The 19,589-nt window shown below is 46.1% G+C and overlaps 2 protein-coding genes across 2 annotated transcripts; one reads left to right on the top strand and one right to left on the bottom strand.

The window, feature by feature from the left end:
* Positions 1–280: 280 nt before the first annotated feature.
* CEP104 (centrosomal protein 104) lies at positions 281–14,600 on the bottom strand. Its single transcript, XM_077190085.1, has 22 exons — positions 14,495–14,600; positions 13,665–13,828; positions 12,998–13,171; positions 12,560–12,698; positions 11,906–11,971; positions 11,464–11,540; positions 11,150–11,318; positions 10,705–10,863; positions 9,874–10,101; positions 9,459–9,662; positions 8,763–8,930; positions 8,024–8,197; positions 7,503–7,679; positions 6,872–7,078; positions 6,307–6,423; positions 5,798–5,834; positions 5,650–5,716; positions 4,940–5,048; positions 4,527–4,665; positions 3,789–3,856; positions 3,478–3,568; positions 281–2,340 (listed from the first exon to the last, which is right to left on the bottom strand). Exons 2-22 carry the CDS (start codon positions 13,775–13,777, stop codon positions 2,207–2,209), a joined length of 2,817 nt encoding a protein of 938 aa, XP_077046200.1. The 5' UTR covers positions 13,778–13,828; positions 14,495–14,600; the 3' UTR covers positions 281–2,206.
* A 48-nt stretch (positions 14,601–14,648) lies between these two features.
* On the top strand, positions 14,649–18,995 carry DFFB (DNA fragmentation factor subunit beta). The gene is given in 7 exon segments (XM_077190086.1): positions 14,649–14,782; positions 15,423–15,628; positions 15,630–15,820; positions 16,533–16,612; positions 16,764–16,937; positions 17,315–17,415; positions 17,894–18,995. Coding segments are annotated over 7 exon segments (1,083 nt in total). The 5' UTR covers positions 14,649–14,668; the 3' UTR covers positions 18,111–18,995.
* Positions 18,996–19,589: the final 594 nt, after the last annotated feature.

Raw genomic sequence — 19,589 nt, 5'->3', positions numbered from 1 at the left:
ACATACAGCACACACTGGTAGAAGTCACACAGGTCCAGTTACAGCTCACAAATGTACAGATCCAGATCCAGCTCACATACATGCAGCACACACTGGTACAAGTCACACAGACATGGCTCAGGCAGGTCCAGGCACAGCTCACACACAGGTACAGGTCCCACAGGCAGGGCTCACACAGGTACAGCACTCACAGGTACCCACAGGTGCTGCAGGAACCACAGCCTCACACCACTCTGTACCCATTTCCATTGTAGCAGGTGGAAAATAAAGACGTACCCTCCAGAGTGGCTAAAGTAATTTATTAAATATGTGCAATAAAAATAACTGACATTTAACACAAGTGACTCCTTTTCTTGATAAAATCTCCCAGATTTCAGTATGTGATTTGCTCATCCAGCACTTAGGAACATGCAATCAGTGTAAATTGCTCTCTTGGGGTAGTGGAACACCAAGAGGTCTTTTGGGATGAGATCAACTCCTGCACATATGGACAGGGGCTGCTCTGGAACCATCTCTGCAGTGACACATGAAAATGCCTCAGCTGACACTCAGGCACAGCTCAGATGGACAGAGATCACTCAGGACCATACTCTTTCCTTGCTTTCCTACTGAGGCCCCATTGTAGCCAAATCCAGGTCCCAGTCCAACACTTTGCAGCCCTTCTTTCGCTGCCCAGACCCACACCTGTGCAATGGATTTTCTCTGGAATATTTTGCTCAGGACTTGGTGGCACAGCACCAAACCTTGTGGTGTTTTTCACTCCAGTGTTTATTTTGCCACTGCAGCAAACCCAGGTTATTAATTAAGGAGCAATCACAGTAAATTCACCTTTAAACATGACACTGGTGGTACTACTGTACTCCTTTCACATTCTAAAAAATTGCTATTTTATCACCACTAAGTTATTTCCTTATTGTACCACAGAGTAGTTTTCATCCTTACATCTCTGAGCAAGATCAATGGCTATTTTGAGATATTTCTTATTTATTTAGCATAGAGAATCAGGCCCTCAAATAGGAACCCATGTCACTAAAGGGAAAATAAAAATACCTATATATATGTTCCTAATGTGTGTATAAATATTGGAATATGTATTTGGAAGAGTTAGAGAAACAATTTATACAAAGAATTTTGAAATCCAAGCACACTGATCTACCTGGAAAATCCCTAAGCTGGTATGCAGGCTGCAGGCAAACTAGAAAAACTGTATTACAAAATCAGCTCTATATACAAAACAACACCACAAAGTCACTCCATGGGAGTAAAAACCCCCAAATTTCCCCTCATCTTATCATGACCACTCATTCCTGTGCCCATGGTACCAATTCCACACTGGAAAGCAACAGCTGGAATGTTAAAGAGAGAATGTTAGAGATGTGAGAATGGCTGCTTTGGTACAAAGCTTCATGCCTTGGTTTTAATAGACTTTGTCTCTCTGAAGCTGTTGAAGACACGTGCTCCAGTCTGTGGATGGTTATTTTAATCAATACCTAACTAGAGGAGCTCAGTATTTGAGCTGAAAGTGCACTAAAGCAGGCAAAAAGGGCTAAATTTACTAATTCAAGCTCTTCAGGACCCAACCAAGATAATTTTTTCATTTCTGTAAGGGGTCATTTCTAGGGGATACAGACTTGGAGGGTTTAGTTTAACCCTCCTGCCAAGTGGGCTCCTAAGGCACTTGGTGCACAGTGAGAGGCTGCAATGTCCTGTCAACTCCTGCACAGTGGCACAACCAGGAAAACATCCAGCCAGCCCTCTGGCTTTTCCATTTGGTGCAAATTCCTGGGGTTGAGCAGTGCTTTGGGTACAGCTCTGCTGCCTTTAGAACCCTAAATCTGACACACACACAAGGCCAGGCTTCCCCCACGTGCGGTTCCTGTTCCTCGAGCACCAGGAAACAGACTTCTCTCCACTGACATAATTAATGTCTTTGAACCCATTAAATTACTGACATGGGATTGGAGAGCACAGTTATCTGTCAAAATAATGTTTTTGTCCCATAACATTTGGTATTTCCAAAATGAGCATTCCTAGCAAAGCAAAGCCCAGTGCTGCAGTGACAGCAATGCCGTGGGGATCACACCAGGCACTGCCCAAGGCTAAAAACAACCCACACAAAAGATGATACAAGTTGCCTACGATTTTTAAATAGCTCAGAAAAGCCATGTGCCCAGTTATTCAGACAAAGGAAGAAATACTTTTCCTGTCATCGCTTGGAGTATGTTTTGCCAGTGTTTTTATTTGGGGCCCCTCGAGTTCTGATCTTGCTTCCTATTGAAGGAGATTGAAACTTTGTTCCTGAAGGACCTGGTCTCCTTAAATAGTGGCCAACTGCTTTGGCTGCAAAGAGAAAAATAGAGATCATTATTGCACATCTAGTCCCAGGAGTGAATTTAATCCTCTGTTGTGATTCCCAAGATCTGTTAAGTCTGAATGACTGAGCCTCAGCATGTTCCACACCAGCAGTGTCAGACTGAATGGTCAGGGCTCCTTTCCTACCTCTGGGAAATAGCTCTGGAATCAGAGCTTATCCAGGCAGGATTCGCTTCTGTTTCCAAATTCTAAGCAGCAACAAACTACCAACTGACTGGTGTCTCATTAGCCAGTACAAACAGCAAAGCTGAGGACAAACAGACAGGATTGTGCATCCAGTTTAACACTGGAAAGTGCCAAGTTTAACCCTTATGATTTACTTAGGTCAGCTGGAAGAAACAATTCCACAGCTCTTTCCAGGAACCTGGGATAGTGACATGTAGATATGAGCAGAGCACAGCTCAGAGTATGTGAAATGAACACACAGCTGACTAAAAAACTCCAAAGAGTCTGAAGGAGGAAAGGTTTGGAGGTTACTGGCCAAAAGTTCTGGTGCTGCAGGCAGCTTGTTTAACTTCTGTGTTCTGGAAATAAAAGGATTTTCCATGTTCTTCATAAAGGAAACTGTTGGAAAAAAACACCACCTGACATCATCAATGTCTCTTTGATGGTGAAAAAGCTGCACAATGATAAATCTGTCAGGTTCCTGAGTCTGGACTGCAAAGGAAAAGCAGTGCACAGCACTCACTGTTCAGTTCACCCTGTAATTAGGATCAGATTAGCAACCTTTGATTGGACACTAAAAGCTAAATCAGGCTCTGGTTCCCTGTGTCAGCGTTCAGGAGCTTTCCAGAGCACTGTTCAGCTGATTGTTCTATTCACGGTCATCTTGTTCTGCAGAAAAAATCCCTGAACTGATCAATTTATCAAATCTGCCAGTTCCCCACCAGCTGAGCTCGTGTCCTCCTTTGAACATGACTGTTATTGCATGATTTTGGGAATTTGCTCCCAGGCACACTGCTCCAGCATAAGAACTATCACTTAGCTCACCCAAATGCAAACCACGAGTTGTACAGACCCAGCTCTTGGGGATATAACACTTTCCTTAAGCAAAGGCAACACAGTAAAAAGTACAAATGTTATTATCATTAACTGATGTCTTACCAGGCTGCAGCAGAATGGTTTTGTTCAGGAGGGATGTCCTCCTCTGGTTCATTTTGCAGCCATCTCTGCTCATCAGGTGAGGTCTCCAGGCCTGAAGTCAATTACAAAGCAATGATAGCACAACTCTAGCAAAATTAGCATTAATTGTGTACAAACTTTTTATCAACAGCACTTTAATCTGCTTTTTCAAAGTATGAGCTCCTTGCTATGAAATAGAAATTAATGTTTCCAGTATTTTAATATATTCTGAAAGGTCCATCACATTAAACCAACCCATAACAACATCTGCCCAATGTGAAGGATGGCCTCACCTCTTCTCCAGGAGGAAAGTTCTCATGGCACAAAGGGCAGTGGTTTGCCACATTTTCTGGTTTGGCAGCTGAAATTGTTTGGAAAATCATGTAAGAATTGCAAAGAGAGGCTAATTTCAGACACAAGAAGAGAATCTGCAGAGCAAGTAGCATAAAACTACCCCATGACTAAGCCAGCTCCTGCCCTGTTACCATTAACTGCTCCCAAAGAAGCCCTGTGTTTAATCATCAAAACAAGATCAAAAGGAATCTCAGAACCCAGAATCACATGGATTGGAAGGAACCTTAAAGATCATGCTGTTCCCCCTTGTCCTGTCACTCCAGGCCCTTCTAAACAGCCTCTCTCCACCTCACTTGTAGCCCCTTCAGCCCCTACTAGAAGGTCATAATTAGGCCACCCCAAAGCTTTTTCTTCTCCAGGCAATCCCAATTCTCTCAGCCTTTCCCCACAGCAGAGGTGACCCAACCCTCTGATCACCTTGGTGCCTCCTCTGAACTCACTCCAGAACAGGGCCATGTCCTTTCTGTGCTGGGACAGTGCATAATCTACAGGGAAGAGATTTCCCAGTCCTCTCACTCACCCTCCCAACACACATTCACACAGGCCAAGCACCAGAAAACTCAGGCATTTATCCCATCCTGAGGATTCACTTAGATCCCTAAGCCTGACTTGCCAAAGATCCCTGGTGTTTAAATGTGAACCTCTGATGTTCCACCTTCCTGTTTGGAGCTACTCACGATTGCAAATCCTGCTCTTTATGTGTCTGGGCAGCTCATCCCTGGGCACGGCCTCTCTGCAGCGTGGGCACCTCCCAAAGCTGTCCCTTTTGTCACAGTCAGTCAGCAGGTGCTCTGTCAGGCTGCAGATCTCCAGCATCTGCAACACAGCCAGCAAGGTTTGTGCTGAGCAAGCAGAGATGGGATTCATCAGCTCAGCCTCACCTTCTAAAATGACAAGGAGAAAATTAAATTTCAGTCCAGTTTTCATTTTCTATTGGTGCTTTTTTCCAAAAGCACTACCCAAATCACGTGGGTGTGTTCAGAATTCACCTGCCCATGTGTTAAATATCTTGCAGTAATAAATATCTTGCCTATCTAAGCCAGAATAACAGCAGTCCATGTCTCAGCAGCTCTGGGAAGCTCAGTCTGACCTGTTTGCAGTGCTCACAGCGGGTTAACATGGGGCAGTGCTTCCAGTAGTGCAGATCCAACCCTTCCTCAGTGAAGGACTCGTTCCTTTCACCACAAAAAATACACAGGCTGGGAAAAAAATACAAACATCAGTGACATCAGAGAGAAATAGATGAGCCCTGTTCCTTCTGTTCCAAGCTGTTCTCAAAAACACCCAATATCTTGAAGAGTTTCTTTCCCCTGTGTAGAGTTGAGCTTAGGATGGGGCAGGTACTGGGTTGTAATTTAGGGTAAATACAAGCATAGAGCATTTTTTCTTAGAGAATTATTAATTCTACAGAAGTTCCAAGAGCACCTCACCAAAACTGGCTTTCCTGGCTCCAGAATTTCCAAGGCTTCTTCTATGCCCTCCCCCTACAACACCCAGCAAAGCCACACCATATTTTTCCCTTATTTCACACTGGCAGCTGAACATTAAACTGTGGCTACTTCTTAGCCCACATGCAAATACTCAGAAAAAAAAAAGTACAAAGTCACACTATCCAAGAACTTCAAAGAAAAGAACTTAGGATTGCCTGGTGATCATTTCAAATCTGTTGGAAGAGATTTTAGTCCTTATTGTTTCACTGCTGAAGGAATTAGCTTTGATCTACAGGAAAAATGTTATTACAGTTAGGAGCTCACAGGTGACACCAAGGGCTTAAGGTGATTAGAGGCTCATCTCACTTACTTATCCAGGTAATTTGCAACAGAGGAAAGTTCCTCCTGAATCTTTCCTGCTTCATACACCTGGTAATCTGTAAGGAGAGAACTATTAAACCAAGATCACAATTTAATTCATCTACATTTCTTAACTCTTTTTTGAAACTACCACCTACCTTGATTCTTTGTCTTCTGAAAATAAGATTCTTTCTCCTATCAAAGAAAGAAATTTAACTCAGAAATTTGCCTTCTAGAGAGAAAGGGAACACAGTATATTATGATTTCTGTCTGGAATTTAAAATTTAGAAGCAGAGTCAATGCACTACAACATTTGTGCTTCTGGTTCTAGGGCAAATCACTTGTATTAAGGTATTATTTTATATTATAAAGGTATAATTGTTATATTCTAAAGGTATTACATAATATAATACATATTATCTTATGTTATATATTATTATATTATATTGGTATTATTGTTACATTATAATAAAGAATCTAAATTTTACACTATGTTAGGAGGAACAACACCCCAGATTTTAAGCTGGACTGCTGAGGAGAAAAGTCACCCAGGGTATGCCTAGGGTTTCTCACTATTTTTAATGAGACAACGCCAATGCTCATTATCTAAGTCCATGATATCCAAGGAGCAAAGGATTAAAACAACCTTAAACTGAAACATGCTCACCTCTTCATCTTCAACCTCTGCTTGTAACACCAATTTGAGAGCTGCTGGGTGGCTTTTTAGAACTTTCATTTCTTCCTTTGTCTGTTTCTCTGCTTCTGTTGCTGCTTTTCTCTGTGCCTGGCAGGAAAGAGTCACGAGTTTTCATTTTTTTTATTTTCATTTTCATCTTTTTAGCCTTCTCTAAATATCCTCTCTGTATTCTTTAGTATAGTATAGTATTCTTTAATATAATATAGTATTATAAATAATAAACAGGTGGGAATTTCATTGGTTTCATGTGAATTGTTGTGACTTATTGACCAATCATGGCCAAGCTGTGTCAGGGTTCTGGGAAGAGTCATGAGTTTTCATTATTATCTTTGTAGCCTTCTCTAAGTATCCTCTCTGTATTCTTTAGTATAGTTTAGTATAGCATTCTTTAATATAATATAGTATCATAAAACAATAAATTAGCCTTCTGAGAACATGGAGTCAGATCCATCATTCCTCCCTTCGTCTGGGAACCCTGCAAACACAATACACCATGTCTGAAGTGGCCCTGGAGGTTCTGCCTCTCCTTACATACCCTCACTTCACTTTCAGAAGATTTCCCATCGATTTTGGCAAAGCCCTCAAAGAGAGTTTTGTAGCGCACGGTCCTGCGGGCGCTGGCGTCATCCAGAGGGAAATATTCCAGCACAGCTGCCCTGTGCTCCCTGTACATGGCAAAGATGATCCTCAGCACCACCTCACGCACCTCATAAGCCCTGTGCTCCAGAGCTCCCGTGGCAAACTGGAAATAATGATAAAAAATTTTTTTATCTCTCTCTTTTCTCGCATTTTTAAGGATTGGTTTATTAGTCCAAGACTCTCCTGCAGCAGGAGAAATCTTCCTACAAGGCAGGTTGTTGCAAACACTTTTTAACTCATTGGTTCTTTCTTCCAGATATTAACATCTTGCTTCATAGAATCCCAGAGTGGTTTGGGTTGAAAGGGATCTTACAGCTCATCTCATTCCACCCCATACCATGGGCAGGGACACCTACTACTAGACCAGGTTGCTTCAAGCCCTGTCCAACCTACTCTAAAATTATTACCAGCACTGTTGATGAGGAGAATACACCTCTCCAGGAATTCTCAAACACTCAAAAAAATCCAGGCAAGCCCCCAGAAAACCATCAGAAAATCCTCCCTGTGCTGTGACCTCGGCCTCTCACCTTCATGACGTTGCTGATGGTAAACCCGGAGTTTTCAGTCCCCATGGCTGCCAAGAGAGATTCCACCAGTTCCACGTGACTCATTGCCAGGTGTGGTGGGGAGTTTGGTTTTAATGTTTTAACCAGGTGCACTGGAATAATCTGGAGAGGTTTTACTTCAGGGCACAGTGCCATTTCCTAGAAACACACAGAATCAGTGAGCACGCTGGATAAGGACAATTACCTGTCTCTGCAAAGCAGAGTTTTCTCATCTCTGTAGGTCACTTGCAGCAAAGAACACAAGAGTCATGCCTGCAGCAGCAGCAGGTACCCCCAGACTGCTCCAGGTGACCCTGATTTGGCAGGGGATTGGGCTGGATGATCTCCAAAGAGCCCTTCCAACCCCAGCTATTCTGTGATAAGTTGTGATAAGATTCTGTGATAAGCTATAGCACTTCACAGCAGCCAACCCTGGTCTCACAGTCCATTCTGACCAGGTGTTTCTCACCTATGAGCTCCCTAATTTGAAGGGCAACACTCACCTGGATGAAGGTTGAAGCCAGAAGACGAAGACGGGATGAAGAGTCTCCCGTTCTAGAAAGCAAATGTGGCAGGGTTGTTTCCACACAATGAGAGGTTTCCAGCTTCCCCAGTTTGTGTTTTGGTATATATTGGGTAATGATCATTTTTAGAAGTTTCAGGGAAGCCTGAAAAACCTACGTTAAAAAGGAAAAGGGAAACAATGAGCAAAAACAGCACAGAGCCCCCTGTTTTCAGACAATACAGTAAAATCTACTTTTAATCTGAATTACAGTAACACCCTTAATGGAAGCTACTTCAGACAACTGTCTTCCAGAAAACCTGTTGCTAGGACTTAGGTGAAAGGCTTCAGAAATTGTTTCATAAAGAGTACCAGCCCAATTTTCTTTTCTTCTTATTTAAGGTTTATTTGATGCCCAAGTATCCTTCAGCTAAGTGCAGTACTTTGAGCTGGAAACTAGAAGTTATTTCATTGTTGTATTTCAGATTTAACAAAGAAAAAGGATCAACCTCACTGCACATTTACTGCATCAGCTCATGGCTCAGCCCAGGGCAGTTTTCTCCATCTGTTTAATTCCAGACATTGCCCAGTTGTCTTGGGAGTTTTGAGGGGCTTTGTTTTGGTTTCGGATTTATTCAACAGTAGCTTTATAAACTATTTGTTCAAAGTATCCTAACCCGATGGTTCTGCAATTTTGGCTGCCAGTTCTTCACTGGAACACCAAACTTATCCCAACTTACTGAAGATACAGTGTCTTTGATGGCCCTCCTCACAAGGAAAACAGCAGCCCTCAGCATGTTCCTTAAATCCTCCTTTGGAGTGTCCACTGCCACCTCCATCAGCTTCTGGTACACAGCCAGTAAAGCCTCTTCTCGACATGACCAAGTTCTGGAATATGCTCCTGAAACCTGAGCACAGAACAATCTATCTCTTAAAAGGTCCCTACAGATACTTCAATACATATTTAACATTTTTATAGAGAACCAGCCTCAAAAGAACACATGAACTGAAGCATGAAGGCCCCAGGTGTTCCCCACAGGAATCTGGCTTAATTAAAAGCACACATTTTGAAATGAGATGAGTGAAATGGGATTAACAGGTCAGGCTCATGGAGCCCTTCCAGGCACAGGGAGGGTTTCCCTCCCTCCAAAAGACAGTGGCAAGTTTTGGGTGTTCTGGGTCCATACCCTAAAGCAGTCTGCTGGATCCTGTCTATCAGCACATCAAATAATCAATCATGAAAGCTACAGATTGGTAAAAATGCTGTAAACAGGCATCCATAGAGCCAAAGTCAAATTTTAAGCTCAGATTTCAAAACAGCAGCTCTGAACACATAAAAATCCTCTTAACACAGAACACAATAACCCACGGGTTTGTTTTACTGGGTTTTTTGGGTTTGTTTTACTGGGTTTTGGGTTTGTTTTACTGGTTTTTACCAAAGTCTCTCCAAAAACTTCCACAACAGGGCTGGCTTCCCTCAGTGCCTTCTGTGTGAGTTGTTCAGGCTCCCCAGCATTGCCAGTCCTTGGAGCATCACCCACATCCTCCTCAGTCACCTCTGGCTCAACATAGGCAACAGCTTCATCCACCTGCTTGCAGATGGCTGGGAGAGGTCTCTCATCATAAGGTAAAATTTCAACCTACCAGATAAAATAAAATTTATTCTTCTGGAAAAGACTCAGATGTGAAGTGGTTTTATCACTAATTGGATTCACCTCAGTGCAATTTTCTCACATCAAAGCAGCATCACCCCCCCAGTTAACAATGAGAATGACCACATTATTTGGAAGGTTGGACCTCAGATTGTTTGCTCTGACAGGTTTCTGTATTAACAGAAGGAACACTACTCACATTTTCCTTGGAAAACACTTCCTTGGAGGTTGTGGGCTGAGTCTGAGGAGAAAGAGGGGACTGGTAGGGAACAACAGGCTCAGAAGAAGTGGGATCCACCAACTGCTCTTCCAGCACAGGCTCTGCCCTCAGGGGCTCTCCTTGGCGTGGGTCTGCAGGCTCAGAAGGGGAGCTCTGGGGGCTCTCAGTGCCACTCACAGATCCCAAGGGCAACTCATTTTTTCGGATCTGAGAAAGGGAAGAAGATTTTTACAGCAAGGCTAAAAATGTGCTAAAATCAGTCAGTACAGCTACAACTCTGTCAACGGGCTTCTGGTGATTTCAAGTAAGAGTTGAACCTGGCTCACAGGTGTGTCATCATTCCCACTGAATGCAATTTTATGAAACAGTCAGAAAATAATTCTGTGTGGGTGCATGTGTGGAGAGATTATAAAATTTCCTGTTCTGAGCATATTACATAACCGTATGGATATAAAAAAATCACATGGATTCTGTATGGTTAGCCTTGATACCATCCTAAGCCTCCTCTACCCCTCCAAAATATGGGAAAGTACCTTATTAATCTGCATCAGGTAGTCTTGAAATTAAGCACAACATTCAGGATTCTAATGCCATTTTCTTGAGACCTCAACAGTTTAATGGGATTTGTGGAGAACTAAGCATGTTGATAAAACACCACACTGAGAGTCTTAGGTTGAAAAAATCCACAATCCAAAGAGAAAACTGAAATGCTTTAGTAAATCTCAAAATTTCCCTTAACCTGTGAATGAAGTTTGGCTGCTGTGCCATTTCTATTTGAACACCCTGTTAGCTTGGCCTAACAGCACCCACCAGCAGCTGTGCATCCAGGAGGTCGTGCAGCTCCAGCTGCTGGTACACCTTCAGCCTGTACTCATCCATCTGCTCCTTCTTCTTCTTGGCAAGGTCATAATCCTCCTTCTCCACGGCGTAACGCTTCTCCACCTCGTACCGGCCGAGTCGCTCGCCCACCTAGGATTGGTACAAATCACCCTGGAATCACCTCACTGAACATTTCTTGGAAATGTAACATTCCATTTCTTGGAATCACTTTACTGAGCATTTCTTGGAACCACCTTACTCGACTTGTTTCATTGCTTGCAGGGAAATTACTCAATCAAGCTATCTGATTTTAAAATTAATCTTTTGGGAAATATATCGAAAATCATTATGATTCCACACAAACAAAATCATTGTGATTCCTGATGGGCCACTGGAGCTCTGCTCCACTTAGATGTCAGAGATCTTCCAACAGCACCTTCTGCAAGTCTGCAATGGCCTGTTTGAGCTTCTTGGCATGGTCATAGCACTCCAGACGCACAGCTTCCCTCTTCTTCTCATCCAGCCTCCGGATTATCTGAGCCACTTCTGGGTCCTGGTACATGTCAAAGGCCAAATCATCCAGAGGTGAAATGGAGTCAAGTTTCCTGAAGGCAGAGAATGAATAAACCACAATAAGGCAGGCTTCTCTTTTCATTAGCAAGGAATTAACAATTAACAAAACACAGAGATCAACAACTGCTTTACATCAAGCAGAGGTTTTGCCAGGGTATATGCAAAGAACAAACTTACCCAAGGTAAGTTCCATCTAAGGCAGGGTCATCCAATTTGATTCCCAAGTAGTGATCTATCAGCTTCTCTCTGGAAAGCTTTGGAAGGGTGGAAAAGAAAATCTTAATGCACATTCACCAACACCAGGTGTGTGTTCAAGACAGAATTCTGACTTGCCACAACCAACATCAGTTTTGCAACATAAAGCACTTGTGCTTTGGGGCACATTGAAGCAAGAGAACTTGGAGACAATGAAAATGAAAATGTCCCAATTTATTATATTTTAATTTTTGTATTCCCACATTAGGCTCAACTTTCTTGCTTCAAGAGAACATTAAAAATAAATTAATGCAACACAGCTCTGCTGAAGAATTGGCACAAGAAAGGTTCATCCCATTACTCCAGGAACCTGTACTTGAAGAAATGGAGCATCAGTAAAAGGACAGGGATGCTTTGGACTTACACTGCTCATGCTGTCGATGCCATAGTCTGCTGGATCCCCAATGATGTTCACAGCTACCAGGGCAACCTGCAGAAATTCACAGAAAATAGAAATGTATAAGCTCATTCCTCTTTTCTTGGAATAAAAACCAGGGCCTGTGGTCAGGAGGGTGATATGGAAGCAGAGAGAAGCAGAGTGCTAAATGTGCCTCCTGCTCCATTGAAGATGTATCACCAAATCTACAACCCCATGGTCTGAAACGAGTCCCAGCAGAACTCAGCAGGTGTTTGTGTGTCTGCACCATGCTGGCTGTGCAACACCTTCACTTAATGCCACAACATGTCCTCCAAAACACTCAGAGTGCCTTCGTGACCCCAGAGCTGCTCTCAGAGTTCCTTGTCCTCAACACAGACCCTGCTGTGTGGGCTAAACCTCAGCACAAACAAGAGTGACAGAATGTGCCCTTGACTCCTTTGTTCTGGATGAGGTGCATCCACCTGATCCCAACTCACTTCTAATCTGTTATTTGTGTTTTGTGCTTTAAAACAAACTTAAATAAACACAGGAGCTTTCAACCAACATTTTTTGCTTCCATAAATCAAGGGAGCAGATTTCTGTGTCTGCTCTTTACTATGAAGTGTCACCTAGGTTACCAGGTAAGGACTTCTAACTCACCTGCCCATACAAGTTGTATTTATTGACATAATTTTTATGGAAAATCAGCTTCAGGTACTGGCCAACTGCATCCATGTACACAGATTTCAACTCTCGAGCTCTGAAATCAGTCTTCTCATTGTCTGAGAGAGGGACATAACTGGGAAGGAAAACGTAACACATGAGCAGAGGATACATCCAAACACACAGATGGGGTCTAAAATCCCCTCATAACTGAAACGACTGTGAAACCCCCCTCATAACCTCACAACTGAAATAACTGTGTGCTGTCACCTGGCAAGGCAATTCACCTGCATCTCCAGCTTTGTCACAGATCCACACAAGTCCAGAACCTCCCAGCTGCTCACACATCATCACCCATAACCCACACTGAGTATTATTTCCCCCTGAAGCTTTTCTGATTATAGCAATGAACTGATCCAGAACTTTCTGTCTCACCCAAGTCTCTGAAACCTCTCTGACTGATAGGGAGCAAAGTACTCAGGCAGACTTTCACTGATGTAGAACTCAATTTTGCTGGCAATCATGTACTGGTGAGCGAGCAGCTGCAGCTTCCGGATCCGACACCTCTCCACCAGCTGCAGGGTGATCTCCTGGGGGTACTGACAGAGCCTGAAACAGACACAGTTTCTGAATTCAATCGTCATTTTAAAGCATATTTCACTTCCAACTTGAGCAATGTTTAATCATGGAACTTTCAAGTTATTAATTGTAAGCTAATATTGTAAATATTGTCAGAATCCCAAGAGTAGAGTGGAAACACTTTTCCCTTCCCCTTACAGCGTGCATATCTTCAGGTGCCCCACACATGTTTAGAAGACATCAAATGGATTTTTCACACTAAGCCAAACTCCAAGGCTGCCAAGAACAAAACATTTTCATTTTCCAGGACTTTATTTAAATACAATGCAGTGCTTTTAGGTGTTAATCAAGGTGCTTTTCTCCCCCAGGATGAGGGTTCCATGGGATTAAAGTAACTTTTTTTGCTTTATCAGTTCGGTTTGGGATACTGCAAACTGCTCTGACCATGCACGGTACATCTGCCACTCGTTTTAAACTTGGTGCTTCTGAAATTCAGTGCTCCAAGGGCATCCCCTCACAGTACCTGGGCGAGCGCCACCCGTTCACTGTCGGTGCATGAACCATCAGCTCCCGAGCACTGAACCCATCCTCGTGTCCCGACGAACTGACCACCGTGAAACCGATCTTGTGTGGCATCCTGGGCAGGTGAGCTGGTCACAGCCACGGCCTTCAAGCTTAGACTCATCCCTGGAAGGGTGACAAAAACCCACTGAGGCACTACAATCAAAGAATTGCATCCTGAGGCCAGTCAGTAGATGATGAGTGCAAATATATATTCCCTTTAATTAACATTGGCACAGTAAATGTTCTTTAGGCGTGGGTCAGTCAATATAGACCAAAAGATAAATCATCAGTCAATCTAACTGATCTTTTAACCTTTTGTTGAGCAAAACGAGGATCTAGATCACTTGCAGAGCAATCTCCAATAAATTAAACCTGCTAACCCAAGATGGACCTTGAAACTAAGAGTTCCAAATGCATACACGAGCAACCTGTACCAAACCTGTAGCTGCACCATGTGCTGGGTATCTGACTCAGGCGAACAAAAAGCAAACTACAAGGTCAGTTTAATCTTTTTGGGAGAGCCACACACCCACCGCGGCTGCTGCACCGGGAGCAGCGCTGCCCACCCCGGGCCGCGTTATGGCACCGACACCGGCCCCGTTCCTCCCTCCCCTCGCCGGCCCCAACCCCGCAGGCGGCGCAGGCCCGGAAGGGTCACGGCCGCACCGCTCTGGAAGCACAGCCAGGCCGGGCGGCGGACAAAGCACGGGGGAGCCTGGCGGGACCTGGGGGTGTCCCCGGGGCGGAGGGAGAGCGGGGCGTGGGGGGAAGCGCCGGGCCGGGCCCCACCTGGCTCAGCGCGGCGCCATCGCCGCTCTCATGGCAACGCGGCCCCGCCGCGCAGGCGCGACCGCCCCGCCGGCCCCGCGGCGCCTGCGCGGGGCGGCCCCGACACCGGCCCCCGCCCCGGCCCGGACACCGACACCGGCTCCGGGCGGGGAGCGCCACCGGCCCGGCCCGGCCATGGAGGAGCCGCTGCGGCCCTTCCGCCTGCGCGGGTGCGGCAGCCCGCAGAAGTTCGGGGTGGCGGCCGGGAGCCTGCGCGGGTTGCTGAGGAAGGGCTGCCGGCTGCTGCAGGTGCGGGGCGGACCAGGCTGCGGACGGTGCGGGACGGGACGGGACGGGACGGGACGGGACGATACCAGGCTGGGATGCTGCTTACAGATGCGGGCGAATCTGCCGATGCTGGGCGGGACTGGGAGTAGCGAGTTCCGCAGCTCCGGGACGGGGCTGGAGCTGCCCGCCGAGACGCGTGCGGAGCTGCAGCCGCTGCGGTCGGGGCCGCCCGGAGCCGGGCTCTCACCGGCCCGGAGCCGGGCTCTCTCCCGCCCGGAGCCGGGCTCTCACCCGCCCGGAGCCGGGGTCTCCTCTCCCGCCCGGAGCCGGGCTCTCAGCCGCCCGGAGCCGGGCTCTCAGCCGCCCGGAGCCGGGCTCTCAGCCGCCCGGAGCCGGGCTCTCAGCCGCCCGGAGCCGGGCTCTCAGCCGCCCGGAGCCGGGCTCTCACCCGCCCGGAGCCGGGCTCTCACCCGCCCGGAGCCGGGCTCTCACCCGCCCGGAGCCGGGCTCTCACCCGCCCGGAGCCGGGCTCTCACCCGCCCGGAGCCGGGCTCTCACCCGCCCGGAGCCGGGCTCTCACCCGCCCGGAGCCGGGCTCTCACCCGCCCGGAGCCGGGCTCTCACCCGCCCGGAGCCGGGCTCTCACCCGCCCGTGGGGCAGCTTCCCTTGGCAGGCAGCCGCCTCTGCCTCTACGAGGACGGCACGGAGCTGACCGAGAGCTACTTCCGAGCGCTGCCGGCGCAGACGGAGCTGGTGCTGCTGGGCCCCGGGGAGAGCTGGCGGGGCTGTGAGTGTGGCGGGGCCGGGCGGGGGGCGCGGGGGCAGCGCCGGCCGCGGGGGCTCAGCCGGTGCCGCCTCACCTGCCCCAGGTGCCAGCGACATCGAGCGGCTCCTGGCCGCGTTCTGCAGCCAGCAGGGCGCTGTGGTGGAGGCTGCGCGGAGGCTGCTGACGGACGAGCGGGCTCCCCACAGGCAGAAGCTGCTGGCGGATCTCATCCACAACCTGAGCGAAAACATCCTGGCCGAGGACAAGGAGGATGATAAGAAATGGTTTGAAGGCGCGTTTGTTGCCGTAGGAAGCTGCTACGGGAATCCCAGCTCTTGCTCTGCTCTGAAAAGTCACTTCTGTCAGTTTTGTTGCTCTTAAAGCAAAGTTTGGGAGCTCTTCTGGCTGGTGGGATTGGGTGCTGGGTCAGGGCTTTAGTTATCCCTTCCATTAGCGCTTGTCTTTAGGTTTCTGTAAAGTACATGCACATTTAGTATCTAAAGCTAAATGTGTTAGTTGATTAGTATCGAAGCTAAAATGTTTGAATTTTTTTAATGGTTCCCTATTGGTTTAATAAAGATAGCTCTGGAATGCATTTTCCCCCATTAATATAAATCTGCATTTATGATGTTTAATGATTTGCTAATAGTATATGGATAACTGGGACATCTCTGCCAGCTTTATGTTCTCTTTACAATCTGCTAGTTTCCCTTTCCATTCCCAAGCCATTACTGCAGTTCTTCCCCAACAATTGTTTTCCTTTCACAATTTCTTGGTGTTCTACATATACAGAGTAACAAGAAACATAACAACACCAGCTCCTGCTTTTTCAGCAGATGCTCTACAGCATCCTTTTAAGTGCTTAAGAGCACGGTAGTCCTGAACCAGTAAAATAAAAATGGGATATTAAAAAACCTGTGCAACCTGAGTTAATGGAAAGCCAGCATGAGCTCCCAGCTGGGCAGGAGCTGTGCTGAGGTACAAAATAATCTCATTCCCTCCAGGACTGGAGTCTCGGTTCAAGAACAAATCCAGCTACCTGCGGCATAGCTGTGAGAGCAGAATGCGGGGCTACATGAGAGAGGTAAAAGTTTCTGTTGAAGTAAATTATGTCAAGCTGTAACAGTAATTCTGTAGCTGCAGGAATATAAAGTATTTCTACAGTTGTGCTTGTAGAAAAGAGCCTCGGGCTGCCACAGGAACAGAGGAGTGATTGCTGGGTTTCCCCCCTCTAGGTTACTGCTTTTATTTCAAACGTTCATCCTGCAGCACGAGATGCCTACAGAGGGATAATCGACCTGATGGCAGATAAACTGAAATCTGTGAAGTACAACGGGTGCTACTTTGACAGAAGGGAGGAGGAGGAGGCAGCACGCCTGTGCACTGCAGAAGGGTGGTTCTCCTGTCAGGTACCTGCAGCCTTCCTGAAGAATCATGGCATGGTTTGGGTGGGAAGGGACCTTAAAGATCATCTCATTCCACCCCTGCCATGGCAGGGGCACATTCCACTAGCCCAGTTTGCTCCCAGCCCCATCCAACCTGGCCTTGGACACTTCCAGGGATGGAGCAGCCACAGCTTCTCTGGGCACCCTGTGCCAGGGCTCCACCACCTCCCAGAGAAGAATTTCTTCTGTATATATCTGACTTAAACTTCCCCTTTTATCAGTTTGATCCCATTGCCCCTTCAACATCAGAGGAAGGAAACAGCTTCCTGGGTGCAGTGCCAGGCTGGGGGGAATGTGGGTGCAGGATCTCTCTGGGGTGACAAGTGTGACACCTTTCACAGGGACCTTTTGACAGAGATGACTGCCCGTGTAAGCATTCCATCAACCCCTACAGCAACAGGGAAAGCAGGATCCTCTTCAGCACCTGGAATCTCGACCACATGTACGTACAAAGTGTTAATCCAGACCTACCTGCTTTGTGGCCTTCAGCTTCACCAGAGAGGTTCAGCCTTAGTCCCTTCCCCCCGCTGTGCAGTCAGCTCTGCTGTGAATATGTGGTGAGAAAAGGTGCTGGGATGCTGCAGCTGCTGTGAGAACAAAACCCTGAAGACAGATGAAATGCTGCCTCTCATTAGCTGCTTTGCTTCTGTGCAGATTTTCTGTGTATGGAAGCAAACCCCTCCTCACTGCACTATCCGTGTGAATTCTCCTCTCCAGCAAAATCCCCTCTGAACCATTTCAAATGCTGGTGTGAAGCAAACAAGATTTGCTAAACTAATTTCCTTGGGGGAAAAAAAAATCATATGCCTAGTAATGGAGAAAGAATTGCAGTTCTGCCTGGCTCTGAAAGGAAGATGGAGGCTTGATTATTCTGAAAAAACTCCTGATGGCAATATTGTCTTCTCTTTTGTATCCCCAAGAATTGAGAAGAAACGTGCTGTTGTCCCAGAACTGGCAGAAGCTGTCAAAACACGAGACGGGAGAGAAGTGAACTGGGAATACTTCTATCAGCTGCTGTTTACCCTGGATAATTTAAAACTCGTACATATTGCTTGCCATAAGAAAACCAATCATAACCTCAGCTGTGACAAAAGCAGAATTTTCAGAAAGAGGAAGCAAACCCATGAGATTTCCTAGCGCTGTCTCTGGAAGGGACCTGCTGCTTTTTTCAATCATGTCAGTCTGTTGTTTTTAAATAGCTCCAATTTCTTAAATAAGAACTATTTGAGAATCCCTGGCACAAGAGTGGCTGGGTAACCCAACCAGAGCCTCACAAAGCACACTCCAATATCCCATTTAATTCTCTTCTCCTGCCTTCCCACTCCTTACAAGCTTCCCTCAAATCAAGCTCAAATCAAGTGTGATAAAGGTACAAAATGAGCCAGAGGCTGACTCTGATTCTACCCTGTCATCTAAGGCCAACACAGTACACAGAAATGAAACTTGGATAAAACATTTTTTACAAACTAACCTGCAGGGGCTCATAGACTCCTATTCTTCTGGAGATTAAGCCAAAAAAACAAAGAAGGATTTAGGATCATGTTTTATCTGTGCCTTTTGCAGGTAGCTTCAGGAATTCCAAAGGTGGTTCAGCAGCAGAGCTGCCACCTCACCTGTGCCAAACCCCTGCCCTCATCCCCACCTGCCCCTTTGCCATTGCTTGAGATGTGCATCTCCTAGAAAGAATAGCAAGACCATGGCTTTTTTTTTGCTTTTCCCACCTTTGTTTGCCATCTTCCCTGCTGATTTCCCTCTCCTTTCTAACACTTTCTGCCTCCAGCTTGAGTTTTACTTGATACACCACCAGAAAGGACAGCTATAATGATCATGTTTACAGTAATGTTTACCCACTGCCTTGGAGAATATTGCTTTGGTAAAACATTTCCTACCTCAGGCAAACAAATCAGGAATAGTTCAATTTTTTACTTGAATTTCTTTTTTTTAATACCAGCTGATAGCAACTGAACTTTTGGGATTGTCAATGTAAATCATGTGAACATTTTAAATAAAAAAATGCCCCCATATCTGTGTGTGTGTGTGCGTACGTGAAGGTGCACAAGACATTATTCAGGTGTGATAGAGCATGAAGGGAAATGTGTTTATGAATTGAGCACCAGCTACTTACTGCTCTGTAAATAACTAGAAAAAGTTCTATTTTCCTTCATAGTGTTGGTCCTGGACCAGTAAGTCTACACGAAATTGTGTGGAAATTATATTTCTGCCTGAGCCCCAAATTACTGGGTCTTGGAAGCTTTGCTACACAGAATATGGATTTACTTTAAACAACAAACTCAATCTCCTCCCAAACAGTGCAGTCTGAAAATCAAGGAGGTGCATTTTTAACACAGGACTGCTGATCCCACTGCATGCACTTGATCCTTCCAGCTTCCCCTCCTGCACTGTTTGATACTGGGGAGGGCACTGGCAGGATTCTGGTGACAAACCCAGTGTCACCTGTGTGGCACATGTCCCCCAAACTGAAAATGCATTTTGCAAGTGAAATGAATGTCTGTGTGTGAAACTGTGTTTGCTAGAAAGAGCCAGCAGCAAACACAGCACTGAAGGAATGCTGGGAGGAGCTGCTGCAACACAGAGCTGGGCTGGAACTATGAATAT

The sequence above is a fragment of the Agelaius phoeniceus genome, chromosome 24 (assembly GCF_051311805.1).
Source record: "Agelaius phoeniceus isolate bAgePho1 chromosome 24, bAgePho1.hap1, whole genome shotgun sequence".
Lineage (NCBI taxonomy): Eukaryota > Metazoa > Chordata > Aves > Passeriformes > Icteridae > Agelaius > Agelaius phoeniceus.
This window is presented reverse-complemented; position numbering and strand designations above follow the sequence as displayed.